The sequence below is a fragment of the Lonchura striata genome, chromosome 32 (genome assembly GCF_050655825.1).
Source record: "Lonchura striata isolate lonStrDom1 chromosome 32, ASM5065582v1, whole genome shotgun sequence".
NCBI classification, from domain to species: domain Eukaryota; kingdom Metazoa; phylum Chordata; class Aves; order Passeriformes; family Estrildidae; genus Lonchura; species Lonchura striata.
The window spans coordinates 2,751,430-2,768,910 of NC_140734.1; the positions used below are offsets into that span (position 1 = coordinate 2,751,430).

At 45.9% G+C, this 17,481-nt stretch overlaps 1 protein-coding gene across 1 annotated transcript; it reads left to right on the forward strand.

The window, feature by feature from the left end:
• Nucleotides 1–5,239: 5,239 nt before the first annotated feature.
• Nucleotides 5,240–12,169, forward strand: LOC146764615 (endogenous retrovirus group K member 113 Gag polyprotein-like). The gene has a single exon (XM_085564107.1). The coding sequence runs from the start codon at nt 5,545–5,547 to the stop codon at nt 6,934–6,936; it is 1,392 nt and encodes a 463-aa protein (XP_085420233.1). The 5' UTR covers nt 5,240–5,544; the 3' UTR covers nt 6,937–12,169.
• Nucleotides 12,170–17,481: the final 5,312 nt, after the last annotated feature.

Sequence of the window (17,481 nt, forward strand, 5' to 3'; positions counted from 1 at the left end):
CAGCAGCATCGCACAATCCACTTGGACAAGTAAGGCTCGTGAACGAGTGAGTGCTTCCACTAAATTAAAAACCCAATGTGCTTGAAAGCCGACCTTCTGTTTGCTCAGACCTGCTCACCTCTGTCGATGAGCTGACTTTATGGTGTTGCTGTGTGGCTTTTCAGGGGTCTGGCATAGAGATGAGTAAGCATTAAACTCGCTCAAAGAAGCTGCCCAAAGCAGTGACTTTAGTCTCTCTTTGGCTGGCGAGTAGGACCGGCCTTGTTGAACGCAGGCAGCAGCACAAGCAGGGATCCTCCACCAGCAAAGACATGCCACAAGCCAGGACGGGCACCAGAGGGGACCGTGGCACCAGAGGGGACCGTGTCACCAGAGGGAACCATGGCACCAGCCGTGCCCCGCTACCATGAGCAGGGTGGCAAAGCCAGGTGCTGCTAACAGGCTGCATTAACAGGCCAGACAAGGCATCATGAGGAACCAGGTTTGAGTACCATCCAAGGAGTCCTGTCAAGAGCAAATAGTTTGAATATTCTCTCTAGGACAAAAAAAGAGCAAACCAAACCAGCTGATATGTGAGGAAAGTGAATTCAAGTTCACTTAAAGCGCTGCTCAATTCAGGGCTGGGTTTCTTTTGAGTGAACTGATGCTAATAAATATTTTCTTTCCTATGGTGGGGTTTCTCTGCAAACAGGCTTTGATGAGAAATTTCTGGCCCCATTTGGTTTTGCTCTTTTAAGATAAATCGAAAACCTGAGTAGCTTTGTTGAGGAATAAAGAATATTTTATAGCTCAGTTTATTCTCAGGAAGAGCCTTACATTTTAGCACAGGAGGAAGGTAAGGCAAAGGTTTAAAAGCTTTCCCCTCCTGGAGTGCCACATTCTCAGAGGAGTCTGTGAGGAGAAGTTCCCTCAACCAAGGCTAGGGCTCTTTGCCTCCTCTGCAGGCTCATTATTCTGGGAGTTCCACAAGCCTCAGCTGCCACTCTATTTTCCTCTGAATATTTCTTGTTGTGCAGTACACAGGGAGAATATTTTGTGCTAGGTTCCCCTCGGCTTTGAGAGAAGTCTCAGTAATTGTGGTGATTTTTATGTCCAGATTAACTTTTTATGAATAGTAAGGAAAAAGGAAGAAGTACTATGGAAAATTAATTGCTCAAAATGTGAGTGGCCCAACCACACTAAAAACAAAGTCTAAACTGAATAATATTTTTTTATTTTTTTCGCCTGATAGGTGGGGTAAAACATGCAATGCTAATAAAGCCTTTAAGAGATGCAGCCAGCAGCCAACTGTATGAAAATCTAAGTGGTAAAGGATGAAACAGAACAGGGAAGAATCTTCAGCCCTTCCTGTTGAAGGTAGAACAGTATGAAAAGTGACTGTGGCTGTTGTGCATAGGTAAGGGTGTTATTTGTAAAGGAGAGCAGGTGCCCCAAGCTGTTGGTGGCCCGTGCCCTGCCGTGGCTGGCCCACTTCCAGTCCTAGATGGACCAGGGCGGGGGGCTCGGGAGGGGAGGAGGTGGGGGGATCTCGGGAAGCTTCTGCATCACAACCGGTCTGGGGGGCCGTGGGGGAGGCACGGAGCGCTGGGGCTCTGCTTTCTTGGGCAGCTGCTGCTGCTGAGGCGATGTCTGAGAGCTGCCAGACCCGACGCTCTCTGGGCTCCCTGGGGGCGAGGGGGAGTCACGCCTTCTCGGCCGGGATGCTGGAGCTGCGGCAGCGCTGCTGTGGAGAGAGCAGTGGCTGAGGCCCCAGCTGCCAGAGGCACACAGGGACCCTCCTGCACAGCAGGGCCCAGAGCTGGCAAGGCTCCCCAGCACGGCTGGAGCGGCTGGCACACCTTGGCCCAGCTGGACAGCTGCCCCTCGAGGCCCCAGCGAGCAGGGGACGGCTCTGGGCAGGCTCCCTGGCCAGGAGCGGGCCCCAGAGCGCCTCTGCCTTTCAGGGGCCATCTCGTCCCCGCTCTTTCTCCTCCCCACCTTGCTGTGCCTCTGCCCTGTGCCCCTGGGGCTGCTCCTGGCCAGGCAGCCTCAGGGGGAGCCAGCACTGGCTGCAGCCCCAGCGGCCCCCCAGGACAAGGCCCAGCAATGAAGAGGCCAAGGGAAGCACTGAGCAGCAGCAGAACCCTCAGCAGAGTTCTTTGCACAGCCATGGACTGGCCACAACTCCACTGCAGCCTCACTGGGAATCTTCCCTGACTATCAGCAGCCTTTGAAGATGCTGGAGGGTAGAAATCCGCAACAACTTACTGTTTTTGTTCCTTCCACCACCGGAAACCGAAACAGAACAGGACCACAGAAAGTGGCACAGTGAACAGTGTCACCACCGTGCCTATCATGCAGGATCTGCGTACATGCTGGGGGCAGAAAACTCTTGGGGTGCCTTTTCTTTCTCAAGCCATGAACCAAAAGTCTGTACAGAAGGTGGCTGTTCCAGAAAGAAGCAGTGGCCTAGTGCCAGCCTTTACTGCAGGAGGGCAGGAAGTTCCAGGCACTGGCACAGGAGGTAATTGCTCCAGTGTGTCCTGACAGGGCCTGACTGTCCCCTGGGGCTGGGGGAGCTGTCACAGGGCAGGGAGGGCCAGGGCTGGCAGGGGCTGCTCAGGGATGGGTTTGGCCCCTGTCCCTCCAAGCAGCGACAGCCCAAGCAGCTGCGCTGGCCCCGGGCTCTCCTGCCGGCCTGCTGGGCTTTGTTGGGTGGCACAGCCTGTGCCAAGGGGCGGCAAGGTGCCTGCAGGCCCCAGCTCTGGGCAAACAGAGAATGTCCTGGCCGTATCCACCGTGCTGCCAGCTCAGCAGTGCAGCACAGCGCGGGCTCACGCTCCCCATTGCTCCCACAGAAATGCTTGGCAAGTCCAGTACAAATGCCCTGAATCCACCGAGCACCCCAGGAATTGTCTGCCCCCAGCATGTGCACAGGTCCTGCATGATAGGCACGGTGGTGACACTGTTCACTGTGCCACTTGTGCTGATGGGCTGCTATCTTGGCATTCGGAAGCTGTACGAGAGCAGATGGTCAGTAGCTGATTTTTCTCTCCACTTTTCTTGTAGCTCTGCTCATAGCACTGGTAGTCTGACTCATAGTCATGCTGCAGTCGAGCTGTGGCCAGTCCATGGCTGTGCAAAGAACTCTGCTGAGGGTTCTGCTGCTGCCCAGTGCTTTCCTTGGCCTCTTCATTGCTGGACCTTGTCCTGGGGGGCCGCTGGGGCTGCAGCCAGTGCTGGCTCCCCCTGAGGCTGCCTGGCCAGGAGCAGCCCCAGGGGCACAGGGCAGAGGCACAGCAAGTTCTCAACAGTATTTGGGCAACACAGTTCAGGACAGGACACTGCTTATTTAGTAGCTCATGTAAAGTTTCATGGTAACAGTGATGTTACCGCACAAGCAAATTTGTTCCAGTTCCATGTTTAAAGAAATCCAACCTGATGAAGGTCTGGCTTTGGCCTTGAGGCTTTGCTCTTTGTGTGAGCTCTGTTCTGGATTGATTCCCACTCAGTCTTGGAGCCAGTTTGGGGTGAAGGCTCATCCCAGCCCTGACCCTTGGCAGTTCTGGGCTCAAAGGGACCGCCAAGGCTGCAGTGCACATGACGGGGGTTCAGGGCTGTGTTATCCAAGGACTTTGAGAAGTTTAAATAACTCTATTTTTACCACATCGTTTTCTTCATGGAATTCCTTCTCTTTTTTAAAACGTAGTTTTAACAATCTTAGTTTTAAATAAACCTCCTTTTCCAGAGCTTATTCCAGTTATTTGATATAGTGAATGATGACCTAATTACTCCAATGAACTAGAAAACAGTAAGTACAGTATAATAGTGGAGCTATTTTTGGATAAGAAAATAATCCTAGTGACTAGAAAGCTATTACAGCTTCAAAACAGCCTTGGGACTAGAAACACATGAAGGCCCCCACCCCGAGAGACATTACCACTTCAAGTAACATGGTTACTGACAGCTTTGCACCACTACAGAGTAAGCACAACCAAAATCCAATCATTACAGGTTTTTTCTTCTTTCTCGGGCCTCACATGTGGTGCCAAAAATGGCTGGTTTAGGGTAAACTTGGGAGACAACTTTTGCAGTGGTTTTTTTAGAAAGCAGATTTAATTGGCCCATCCCCCAACTGGTATGGGAAAAAAAACTTCTTTGGAGAGAAGTGGCAATAAGAGAAGGAGTTAACAAGAATACAACTTCTTTATTGCTAATGTTCAATACTAAATTCTGTAATCTTAGGCTAACTAATCCTATGCTTTTAAGAAATAATCATCTACTCAATCCTAACTTGAAGAATCCTAAAACCTTAATCTACTTTTAAAATAAAACAGCTCGGATTCATAGATGTGTCCTTGCTGAAGCAGACGACTGGTGCCAGGACTCCATTTGCTGCTTGCCAAATTCAGATACTCATTGCTGAATGTGGGACAGCTTTTTGTAGAGGTACTGGCATCTGCTCTTCATCTCAGAGTAGCTGGGGCTACCCTACGAAGGAGAAATCAAAAGAAAATTAGGGCATGTCAACATTTCTGCAGAGTTTAGAATTTCATGACCTTTTCATTAAAATAGCCTTGAGGCAGACTCAGAGGCTACCAAGCCAGGCCAGTCTGGTTTTATTAATGTAAAAAAATAAAATTACTCTCAGTATGGAGAGTTTTGTGGAAGAATGGCTTCGTGAGAAAGGACATGACTACGTGCAGTTAGTGAAGCAGTAGCTGAAAATTGCACAGTGCAGCAATAGCAGATGTAGCAATAATATCTTATGTCCTTGGTTAAGCTGGTTCTCAACAGTAGAATGTTCAGCAAAAAGATAAATGTAAGGGAAAACAAAGCAAGCTTAGAAAGCTCCAAAGGCGGGGTTGACCTGTTTTTCATACACCAATGATGAGCTTAAATTTTGCAATATGCATGAGCTTCATTATAACGGGTATAACTATACATGTGTGCTTGAAATAAACTGAGACTTGTTGACATTATAGAATGGACTTGTCTCCCGTCATTTTTTCCACAAAATGGTGACCCGATCGACGTGATAGGCGCCACGGTGGAGTGACGAAAAAGGGTTCGGGTCCTGATGCAGCCAGGACGGCAAAAGTGCTGAATTGAAATAGAGTGCACCGTGCCCCAGGTGACTGCAGAGGCAAGCCTGGCCGATACGTGCTGCCGACGACCTCGGAGGGCTGCAACAGCGCTGACAATATAGGTATGGAGAGGCAAGCAGCATATGATTTATTTACTGCGTTCTTGCAGAAAAGGCAGATTAAAGGCATTGATTTGCAAAAAGATCTGCCAGGGTTATTAACATATGGGTATTCTAAGGGGTTCTTTGTAAATCCTCATACAGTACATGAGTTGTCTGAGTGGCGTAAGTTTGGGGATAAACTATGGGAGGAAGTTTTAGATGATGATAAGACAGCTAAAAAGTTGGGAAAGTGGTGGAAGATAGTTCACAATGAATTATTACAACATCAGGCAGAAAAGAAAGCTGCCGAGCAGAGAACTTCAGCACTAGAGAAAAATAGAGGTTTTAGCGGGGAGGATTGGTTGCCTGGTGTTTCCATGCCACCTGCTGTGTCTACAGTGGAGTTACCTCCATTGCGACCTGTGCCTGAAGACACGGAAACAGAGTCACGTTGTGAGCCCACGGCTCCTCCAGCCCCCTCAGAACAGAAATCGACAGTTCGTCAAAGTTTGTCTGCCAGTAAGCCGACCCCTAGGGCAGAGTCTGACCTAACGGAGGCTCTGGCCAGGGAATGGAGGGAAGTTTGGGCGACTTTGGCAAGAGAGGAGCTGGACAAAGGAGATGGGCAGGCTTTGGAACTAGCAACAGAACTGGCTTGTCCTGTAATTTTTCAGCAGCAGGCAGGCGGGGGGTTAACAGCTCAGATTACACCGTTAGATTGGAAGTTGTTGTCACAGTTGCGAGCTACAGTGAGTCAATTTGGAGTTACTAGTGAACCGGCTAGGCAGATATTGGATTATGTTTGGAGTACTAATATATTGCTACCAGGAGATTGTAGAAGTCTTGCTAAGCTTATTTTCTCGCCACATCAGAGGCTTTTGTTTGGTGCACATTGGCAGGCAGAAGTTAATGAAGCTGTAGCTATACAAAGACAGCCTGGAGATCCTCTTCATGGAGTAACTATGGATGAATTGATGGGCTTAGGACCATATTTTCGCACTGAGGCACAAGCTATGCTAGGACCTGAGAAGTGTCGAGAGGCAATGCGACTAGCTCGAAGGGCTATAGATAAGGTGAAAGACCCGGGAGGTTTGCCAGCGTATATGGGAATTAAACAAGGAAGGGATGAGACTTTTGGAGCATTTATTGATAAGGCAGCGGCAGCAATAGAGAGAGCTGGAGTGCCTGAGTTTATGCGTGGATCATTGTTGAAGCAGTGTGCTTTGCAAAATTGTAATGCTTCTACAAGAAGTGTGTTAAACACATTAGGAGCTAATTGGACTATAGAAGATGCATTAGAGAGGATGGCTACTATACCAACGGGGCAGCAGGCATTTTTAGTTGAGGCTATTAAAGAGCTGGGGGAGGGATTAAAAGAGCAGGCAAAAGCTTCACAGACACAAGTGTTAGCTGCTCTTGCACCCCTCCAAGCGTCAGTAGCAACCCAGGGAAATGTTTACGGCAGTCGTATGAGATGTTTCCGATGTGGAGGGACAGGACACGTTCGGCGAGAATGCTCTGCTGCTGGAATATGGTGTCCTAAGTGCAAATCGGATACTCATAACATTGCTGCCTGTAAGAGGAGACCAGGAAATGCCCGAAACAGCGCGAACAAGAGCAGCCGCGCTCTGACACAAATAGCTGCTCCAGCTTGTCCAACAGGACACCTTGCGTCCAGCCACAAGAGGGAGCCTCGGGATGGACTTGGCAGCCGCAGTAGAAGTGACTTTAATGACACCACAGCCGCAGAAGGTCCCCACTGGAGTTAATGGACCTATTATAATCGAGGGCAGGACAATGGGAGCTTTGTTATTGGGAAGATCATCGGCCTCTATGCTTGGATTATTTGTGCTGCCTGGTGTCATTGATGCAGACTATACTGGTGAAATTATGATTATGGTTCATACTCCATTTCCTCCTATTCGGATTAATAAAGGACAAAGGATTGCTCAATTGGTTCCTCTAGAGCAAGTTACTAAGGCTGTATCCTCACGGAAAAGCCGTGGAGGAGATGGATTTGGATCTACAGGAGGTTTGACTCTATTAACTTTGGATCTGAATGACAGACCAAGAAAAGAGGTTTTGTTGGAATATAAGGGACAAAAATGTATGCTTACAGGTTTGCTGGACACGGGTGCTGATTCAAGTATTATTGCACCACAGTGTTGGCCTGCACATTGGCCTTTACAGCCAGCTGCTACAGCAGTAACAGGAGTTGGAGGTTTAACTCTTGCAAGTCGCTCGCCACCTCTTACTGTTTCAATAGATGGTAAAGTCATAAAGGCAATATTTTCTGTTGTTCAGTTACCACCTACGGTGCAATGCCTAATTGGGCGAGACATTTTGACACAGTTAGGGGTTGTCCTGACAAATGAGCACCCTTTGGGATAATAGCCATTGCTTGGACTTTCCCGATTCCCATAATTTGGAAAAGTGATGAGCCTATATGGGTAAAGCAATGGCCTTTAAAAAGGGAAAGTCTGCAACATGCTCATGCCTTGGTCACTGAACAATATCAACAAGGGCATCTGAAATTATCTACAAGTCCTTGGAATACCCCTATCTTTGTGATAAAGAAAAAGTCAGGGAAATATCGCTTGCTACATGACTTGCGGGAGGTTAATAAACAGATGGAGCCAATGGGTGCACTACAGCCAGGTCTGCCTAATCCAGCAATGTTACCTGAAGGATGGCCTCTATTGATAATAGATCTCAAAGATTGCTTTTTCACAATTGCTTTGCATGACAGGGATACAAAGCGCTTTGCATTTACTTTGCCAGCTCTGAACAGAGAAGGTCCAGATCAAAGATTTGAATGGACGGTTTTGCCTCAGGGTATGCGTAACAGCCCTACTTTATGTCAACTTTACGTAGATTCTGCATTACAACCATTGAGGCAACAGTGGCCACAAGCTACCATTTATCACTATATGGATGATATTTTGATTGCTCAGCCTAAGTCATTTACAAGTCAACAGGTTAAACATGTACAAAACTTGCTGGGACGTTTTCAGCTTGTTGTGGCCCCAGAGAAAATACAGTTAACTTCTCCTTGGAAATACTTGGGATGGACATTGTCTCAAAATTTGGTAACACCTCAGAAATTAGAACTGAAAACACAGATTGTTACTTTAAATGATGCTCAGAAATTACTAGGTGATTTACAATGGCTTAAACCTATAGTGGGCCTTCCAAATGAACTGTTGGATTCTCTTAGACCCTTATTGAAGGGCACAGACCCAACAGCACCAGTGACCCTTAATCCTCAGCAGAAAAGGACTCTTCAGCAAATTACAGACTGTGTGGTTCAGGGTCGTGTACATCGGCAAATACTGGGAATCCCGCTTAATCTCACTATATGGTGTGGTGAAAAACATTTGCTGGGAGCTTTAACACAGCTAGAAACAAAAACGGGGGAGATAAGGGTGTTGGAATGGCTATCCCCTCCACTTCAGCAAACAAAAACTTTAATTCAAAAAATTGAACTGTTAGCAGCTTTGATAAAACGGGGTCGTGAGAGAATTTTGCAGGTTGATGGGCGAGAGCCTGAACTAATACAGATTCCTATGAAAAAGGACTCTTTACAATGGTATTTGGTCAATAGTGAAGAATTGCAAGAAGCTCTGCTAGGAATAGGAGGTGCTGTCATAACTGAAAGTATTAAAAATCCTCCATTACAGTGGATTGGAAAATTGAGTTGGATGGTTCGGCCACAGCGAGAAAAGGAGCCGATTCCTGGTGCAATAACGGCATACACAGATGCAGGGAAGAGGTCAAGAACAGCAGCAATTACATGGCAGGAGCAAGGAGTCTGGAATCATGAAATTCTTACTGCAAATGATTCAGATACCCTTCAGACCTTGGAGTTAGCAGCTGTGGTATGGGCTCTAACAGTCCTGAAGGGGCCTTTGAATATTGTTACAGATTCCTTGTATGTAGTTGGTGTCGTGGAAAGAATAGAGGACGCTGCTATCAAGGAAGTACGAAATCAGAGACTATTTGAACTGTTCATACAACTTCAAAAAGCAGTAAAAATCCGAGAACATCCTTATGCTATCATTCATATAAGAAGTCACAAATGGGAAATTGGTTTAGGAGAGGGTAATGCTCGGGCAGATAAGCTCGTCACAGTGACTCAAACTTCTTCTTTATCAGGGCAAATGCTTGCTAGGGAGGCACATTCTATGTTTCATCAGAACGCAAAAGGGTTACAACGGGAGTTTGGAATATCCCATGCAGATGCCACTGCTATAGTGAGAGCTTGTCCTACCTGTAGTCATCATAATGGGGGTCATGGCATGGGATGGGGAGTTAACCCACGAGGTCTTTCATCTAATGAACTCTGGCAGATGGATGTTACTCATGTAAATAGTTTTGGTCGCTTGAAATATGTTCATGTTACTATAGCTACATATAGTAAATACATCTGGGCAACAGCTCAAGCTGGAGAAAAAGCATTACATGTTATAAGGCATTTGTGTAGTTGTTTTGCAGTAATGGGAGTGCCAAAGCAGATTAAGACAGACAATGGTCCTGCATACATTGGTGGCAGGGTGAATAGATTTTTAAAATCATGGGGAATTAAGCACATTACAGGAATAGCACATTCTCCCACTGGACAAGCAATTGTAGAAAGGGCAAATAGAACCTTGAAGAGATATCTGGAAAAACATAGAGAGATTGGAGATGTTCAGGAAAGACTAATGAAAGTGCTCTTTGTTCTTAATCATTTGTGTGTATTTGGGGATTCAGAGGCACCACCTGCAATGGTACATTATGGACAAAAAGAAATGAGAAAAAAGGGCAAAGAAGTATGGGTCAGGTATAGGGACCCTAAAACAGGTATTTGGCAGAACCCAGCAAAGGTCCTATATTGGGGAAGGGGATATCTTTGTGTTTCCACCCCTACAGGTTCACTCTGGGTGCCAGCAAAGTGGACTAAACCAGCTCTGGATGAGTCGTCTCTTAGCTCGCCTGACGGATCAGGACCAGAGGAGAATTGAAGAAAAGCTGATTCGCACAGTGGGACCTATTCTTCAAGAGATAAGAGGACTTTCCCCAGTGACTGATCAATTTTTGCCTTCAGAGTTAACTTTTACAGCAATTGTTACAGCTATTGAGGCTTTACAGACTGTTCATATTCCAGGAACAAAGAATCCTGAGTGTCTTAGTTGTGGGAATTTTAATTGTAACAGTTGGATTGCTTTTGTTTGTGGGGGTTGTAGAAAAACATACTGGGAAGATCAAGTATTTTTAAAACGACATTTTTGGTGTAAACATTGTGACTTTCAAAAACGAGGAGATTCTTGGCAGAGAGATTTAATACGAGACACAGGCTTAGGAGTTGCTATAGCTTTACAGTTATTTGAAGCACCAGAACAAAAAATATTAGCTTTTTATAGGTGGGAAGCAGAACACGCTTGTGATAGATTAATTAAGCAAGCAAATTCAAAAGTTTTATCAACAAGGTGTCAAAAGCAAGTGAAGGTATCTATAAGATCTTATTTAGGAAAACCAGTAGTAGGAAATCCAGACATAGAATTAGATAAGCTTATTAAATATGTGCAGACATTAAAATTAAAATCCAAGCAGAAGAAATCATGAGAGCGATAAGGTGGATAATCTATTTTGTTCTTTTGACTAATCTTTGTCATGGACTAATAGAATTTAATCAGCCCAGAGAAAATATTTGGGTAACCTTGGCTAACATGACTAATCAAAGTTCACTATGCCTTAGCTTGGGAGGAGTGACAAATCCATTTCGTACCTGCCTAACAGGTGTTCCTGTCTGGAGACCAGAGGAATTTTGTGGGTTGATAAGGAATCAGACGCTTTGCAAGAATTTTGCAAAGGTGAAAGGGCCAGACAAGAATATTGGTTATACAGAAGCTCAAAGAGATGGCTATAGGCAATGTTTGTTGATACTGTCACTTAAAGAAACATTGCAATCTCCACCAGAGGAATTAGATCTCTTTGGAAGTGCTAATGCTAGTTTAGGGAATGTTTCAACAGGAGGATGGTTTAGCTTTGTTCCATTGAATTTGCAGAGTGTAAATAACCCAAGAAACAAATGGGCTTCTCTAGACTCTTCACTGGATTCAGGTAGGGTAGCATCACAGTTATATTCCAACTGTGATGGTTCCAAGATAATCAAACCCTTAAGGTTGCCAAAGGGTGTGTTTTTGATTTGTGGAGATAGAGCTTGGAATGGAATTCCGGTAAAACCACAAGGGGGACCCTGTTATCTAGGAAATCTAGCACTGTTCCATCCTAATATATCCTTGCTAATGCAATGGGACAGGCTAGGGAAGACAAGGAAGAGGCGTGATGTGCATGACTTAAAATGTGATCAGGTTGGACAACCTCAATTTTGGAGTACTTTAAAACAGGTTATAGTGGCAACCCTGTTACCAGGAGGAGCTGCCAAAAAGGCTATGGTGTTAGCTGAACAATTGGGATGCTGGACTAAAGATGAACTTAACAAAACATCAGAGATTTTAGCCATGCTTGCTATGGATGTACAAAGTGTAAATCATGCTGTACTGCAGAACAGAGCAGCCATTGATTTTTTGTTGTTAGCCCAGGGACATGGATGTGAGGAATTTGAAGGAATGTGTTGCATGAATCTCTCTGATCATTCTGTATCAATACATGCTAAGATTAAAGAACTACAACAGGGCCTTCATCAATTAAAAGAAGAAGATGGTCTAGGGATAGAAGAATGGCTTAAAAGTTTAGGGATTGGTCCTTGGCTAAGAACTTTTATCATGTATGCAGTAGGAATCTTGATTGTTGTTTTACTACTCTTGCTGATTTTGCCCTGCCTGTTTAACTGTCTTCAGAAGCTGGTGGAACGCATGGTTCAAAAGATGTGGACAACTAACTTAATGGTCCAAAACAAAAACGGGGGAAATATGGAGAGTTTTGTGGAAGAATGGCTTCGTGAGAAAGGACATGACTACATGCAGTTAGTGAAGCAGTAGCTGAAAATTGCACAGTGCAGCAATAGCAGATGTAGCAATAATATCTTATGACCTTGGCTAAGCTGGTTCTCAACAGTAGAATGTTCAGCAAAAAGATAAATGTAAGGGAAAACAAAGCAAGCTTAGAAAGCTCCAAAGGCGGGGTTGACCTGTTTTTCATACACCAATGATGAGCTTAAATTTTGCAATATGCATGAGCTTCATTATAACGGGTATAACTATACATGTGTGCTTGAAATAAACTGAGACTTGTTGACATTATAGAATGGACTTGTCTCCCGTCATTTTTTCCACATCTCAGTTTGACTTTGGACGTATTTTTCTTTGTGAGCCACCATCCTTCTGGGCTGTTGTGTATTACAGACCTAAAAACAAACTCTAGACAAGTCTGAAACCACAACAACAACAACAACATCTCAAAGCACAGCAGCTCCTAAAGAGGGCAAAACTCATTAATGCTTAAAGCCACTGAAGGGAGTCAAACCTTCTTCAATCCCTTCTCCCTCAAATCAACAGGTGTGAGGTTTATCAAGCTCATGATACAAACCCAAGATGAGGTGGCAATGAGAATAATAGATGCCACATCCCAACACTGTCACACCAAAGCTTCTGCTCCTCTGGGACTGAAGATCTGGTTCTCTTTGCAATGACAAAAACTCATTCCACATGGGAATAAACACTTCAAACCATCCTGAGATAAATATTTACAAGGCATAAATCTTTAACAAGTTAAAATTCAGTACAAGGACAGACAACAACATATGCCAGGGATGCATCCCAGGCCAGATGCACCTGACTGGTGTGCAGGATAAGTTTGAAAATAAAACTCCAGATGCCTTTCAACAATTTGAGAGGTTCCCAAGAAGCAGTAGCTTCGTCCACTGGCCTCTGCCCAGTGACATTTGCTAGCAAGAGCCCGAGCACAGGCCTCACTGCACTGCTGCCCTGCAGGGCCAGGCTTGCCCTCAGCCTTCCCCAGAGCATCCCTGGCTGTACCCAGCGGGGCCCAGGGCCCTGCCTGCTCCAAAGGCCACAGCTGCCCCAGAGCCCCAGAGCTGCAGGAGCCTGCCTGCCCTTGCCAACATCACTGCTCTGAGACAAGCTGGGAGCAATTCCCAGTGTTTTATACCACACACACCCACACACATTTCTCCCTCCCCTCCTGCACTGCAAATACGATGAGGGGATGCAGCAGCACTGCTGCAGCTGAGCCTGTGCAGCTGCACTGCAGGAAGGGAGGGCCCATCCGGGCCTAACCCACCTCGGTGTTCATCTCAGCACTTCTCCCCACCTGGCCCATCTCCTCCTTTAGCTTTCTACCTCCTTAGCTGACATTTACTATTAATAATGTCTGTACTATTGACTATGGAATATGGTCTATCTTGCACCTTGATTCATGCAGAGGCTTCTCTAAATCATCAAATCTTTACTCCATCATTATCCACACTGGAGTTAGGAAAAGCTGCACATTGGTACCTTCATTGAGATCCAAGGGACACTACTGCTTCAGCCTCCTGAATTCTCTTCATATCCTTTTTGACATGGTAGTCTTCAAGACACGAGTGCTGTCATTGTGGAACTCAGAAATTTGTGTCCTTCTTGAGCCTAAAGGGTGCAGGGGAAATGGAGCCGACATTTGGAGACAGGTAGAAGTAGGATGGGATGTCACAGCCAGCACCCAAGAAGAAGAGTGGCCACCAGGTGCTGGCTGGAGGTAACTGAGGTACTGCTCAATCCTCCGCTTCTTGCTCATCACAGGACTTCTCAAGCCAGAAGCCCAAGGCCGTCTCTACAACAATAACAAAACAGTTCATTAATCTCTGACCCTGATCAGGTTTTGCTCCCATTCTACAAAAGCAGGATTTGTGAATTGGCAAAGGTTGAAAACACATGTTTTTTAAATAAAAAGACCTGTCAAACATGGAGGACCTCCAGGTAAATATCTGCTCTTTTGCATTTCGGGCTTCTCATCTTAGGACTTAGCAAGTCCTTCTCTCATTGCACTGCTAAAAGGCTTTGGGAAGTAGACACTCCCTTCAGCAGCTCCAGCAAAGCCTCCCCAAAGGGGAGGTCCAGTAAGTTTTATCTAGGTCCCAATTTCTGCTTGCACGTACCAGGAAAAGACTCAGCTTTTGCTGTCAAACATCCACATGATTTACTGAAGAGGCACCTGGCTGTTTTAGAGTTTTATGTGTTAAAAAACAGATTAGTGCTTCACTCTTAGAATCGAGGAGTACAGGGTGCAATGCTTGGTTGTGAATTCTCATCAGGATGAACAAAGACAGCAGCCACATGTCAAGAAACTCTTGTGCTTTTAGGAGCAGCTGTCTTCAATCCAGCAGGCTACCTGCTGTGCAGCCTCAAAAGCTCTTGGCTAACAAGCCCTTGAATTTGTAGGAGAGTGTCACAAGTGGTTACCAACAAGCCCTCACTGTTGCTCAGTGCCCTTCAATCATCTCTCAGCTCCTCCCAAGGACCTTCTCACAGCTGCTGACTCACAAGCCACAACACAGAGCCACAAGCTCCCCACACCCACAGCAAACTTCCAAACTGAGGATGGAGCAGAACAGGACAGCCGTGTGTGCCCAGGCAGAGTGAGGGAGGAGAGAAATAGAGGCAGAGGAGGGACTGAGGAAATATCACCATTCTGTAGCTCCTGTGTTGGTGCAGCCACGTGGATAGTGCAGAGCTGGAGTCAGCAATGAGAGTGACAGACAGACAGAGGGACAAGAGAGTGAGAAGGCCCCATCTGCCCCACCCTGGTGCGGCCTCTTATTTACAGGAGATTTTTCCTGCAGAGCCAGCCCTTTGAGGCCTCCTCCAGGGAATGAGTTGAGGGTGGGGACTGAGCTCAAGTCTTCAGGCAGAGCAGAACTTTGGCTCAGGACAGTGCTGCTCCACCCCTGCAGGATCCTCTCTTCTCATCACAGCCTTCCTGTCACAGCACTTGGAATGTCTGAGGCAAAACATGCTTAGGCCTGGCCCTGCACATTCACATCACCAGCATTTTATACCACCAGCAAGTCTGCTGAAACTTAATACAGAGTACAGAATGTTAAAAATGCACAAAATACCTGAGCAGGTCTTGCTGGAGCATCTCTCTCAGAAGGCCCAGGAGATGTTGCTTGGCTGCTGCTGGTGGGGTTCTGAGATGGAGCTGTTTTTCTGTGAGGATGGTCCAATATTTGAAGTTACAAGGCCTAAATATCAACTGTCATAGTCCTTTGCTTGCAGACCTTCAGTGCCAGGACTCAAGGAAACAGCATGAAGCCGAGTTGAGGGAGCTTTAGGCAGGATATCAGGAAAACATTCGTGCCCTAGAGGGTGCTTGAGCACTGCAACAGGCTCCCCAGGCCATTGGTCCCTGCAGCAAGGCTTCAGGAAGTGTTTGGACAGCACTCTTGGGCACCTGGTGTGATTCTTGTGGTGTCCTGTGCAGGGCCAGGATCCTGGCAGGTCCCTGCTGCCTCAGCATATTCTAAGAACCTAGGCTTCATTTCCCAGAGCTTTCTCCTGAAAAGGCTCTTTTCCTTCCCCAAAAGACTGAACTTACCTAGAAAGTATTAACTTCAATTTCACTCTCTCAGTTTTGCTGTACCCCGACCAATCAGTCTGAAGGGTTTGAAACAGATGTTCCTTCAGACTGAAGGAATTATCCTTTGCATTCAGGTCAGCAACCTACAGGCAGACATTTTGGAAAACAAATGTTCATTACACCTGTGTGTGCAAACTACGGAAACCTAAATGGGTTACTTCAGTTGGGATGGCAAAACGTGGCTCTCATTATATTGTGAATGTCTTCAGGGTGAAAAATCCCTGCCACTGCCCTGGGCAAACACAGCAACAGACCTCACAGGTTCAGGGAATCAGTTCCTTAAAGTCACTGTAGGATCAATTGAAAGTGTATCCATGTTGAATTTGAGTCCTTTGACTAGGTTCTAAAATGCTTTTTCCTAGCTAAAGAGGAAATATTCCTATTTGATATATTAATGCTTGCATTATTCAGCAAAAGACTATGTGGATGGGGAATATTTAAAAAGGAAGGAAGGATCTACTGCATCTTTCAATGGGTGTGCATTTTATGAAAGCTGATGAGAAAGACATCCCAGTGGAACTTAACTCGAAGGAGTATTGGAAAAGTCTCTAATTTAAACAGGTGAGGAAGTAGTAAAATTATGAGCAGCAGAATAGCATGGTGGAAGAAGTGCTGGCACATGCTCCACGATCTCACCTCCTGAAGGATTTTTCCAAGGGAATCCTTGTCCTTTTGCCTGACTCCATCTCTCAGCAGACGAGCAAGTAACTCTGGCTCCTTGTAATCCCTCAGAGCAAGTAAATGAATCACCCTGTCCCTGTAGGGTCGGCCGTAAACAGCAGCGCAACCGCTCCAGTCAATGTCTGCAAGTCTCACAGACATCATCCTCTTCTTCTCAGGCACAGGACCTGAACTGCTTTGTTGGGCTCCTCTGACCTCTGCTTTTTCTCCTAAAGAGAGGGAAAACCAGAAACAAATAGTTCAGACTGGAGGTTTGGAGAAGGCAAGGAAGTTGATTCAAAAGAATGTACCAAGACTTTTGAGCCTCTATTTGCCCATCATTTACAGATCTCCAAGAATACAAACAGTAAAGCATTAAAAAGAAACAGTCATTAAAAGCTGGTAAAGGAGTGATACTGGATGGGAAGTTTTTATGGAAAACTATGTTTATGCATTTTGCTTTTATATGATTTCCCCAGTTGGTAAGCTCAAGCATTCAGCTATGTCTAGAATGACATTAAGTGCACCCTCAGCAAGTGCATCCTCTAGAATGGATTAGGTGCACCCTCAGCAAGTTTGCCCAAACCAGAGGCATGGGATGCCGTCTGGAAGGACCAAGAAGTGGGGTCTTTGGAACCTCATCAGATTCAACAAGGCCAAGTGCAAAGGGCTGCATCTTTGGGTTTGGGACATTCCCTGACACCAAGACAGGCTTGGAGATGAAGGTGGGGAGGACTGGGAGATGCCGGTGGATGGGAGGCTCGATATGACTAAAAAACCATACAGATATCCAGTAAAAAATGAAATGGAAGCATATCTAAAAGTGGTCCATCAGTTTAATACCCTTTGCACTTGGACTGTGTGACTCCTTTTCTGCTTGTGTCCTGCACTCTCTGCTCATCTCTTTGGCGTTGCTCATGGCAAGTATTTTATCGAAATCCAAAGGATGGGATTTTTTCACCCTGTCTAACTCTGTTTTCTCACCTTTGGAATAGGGAATCTTCCCCTGCACCCTGACAGACGCAGGGATTCCAGATGGAATCCGAATTTTATCTTTCTCTTGTAGCTGACGGGTG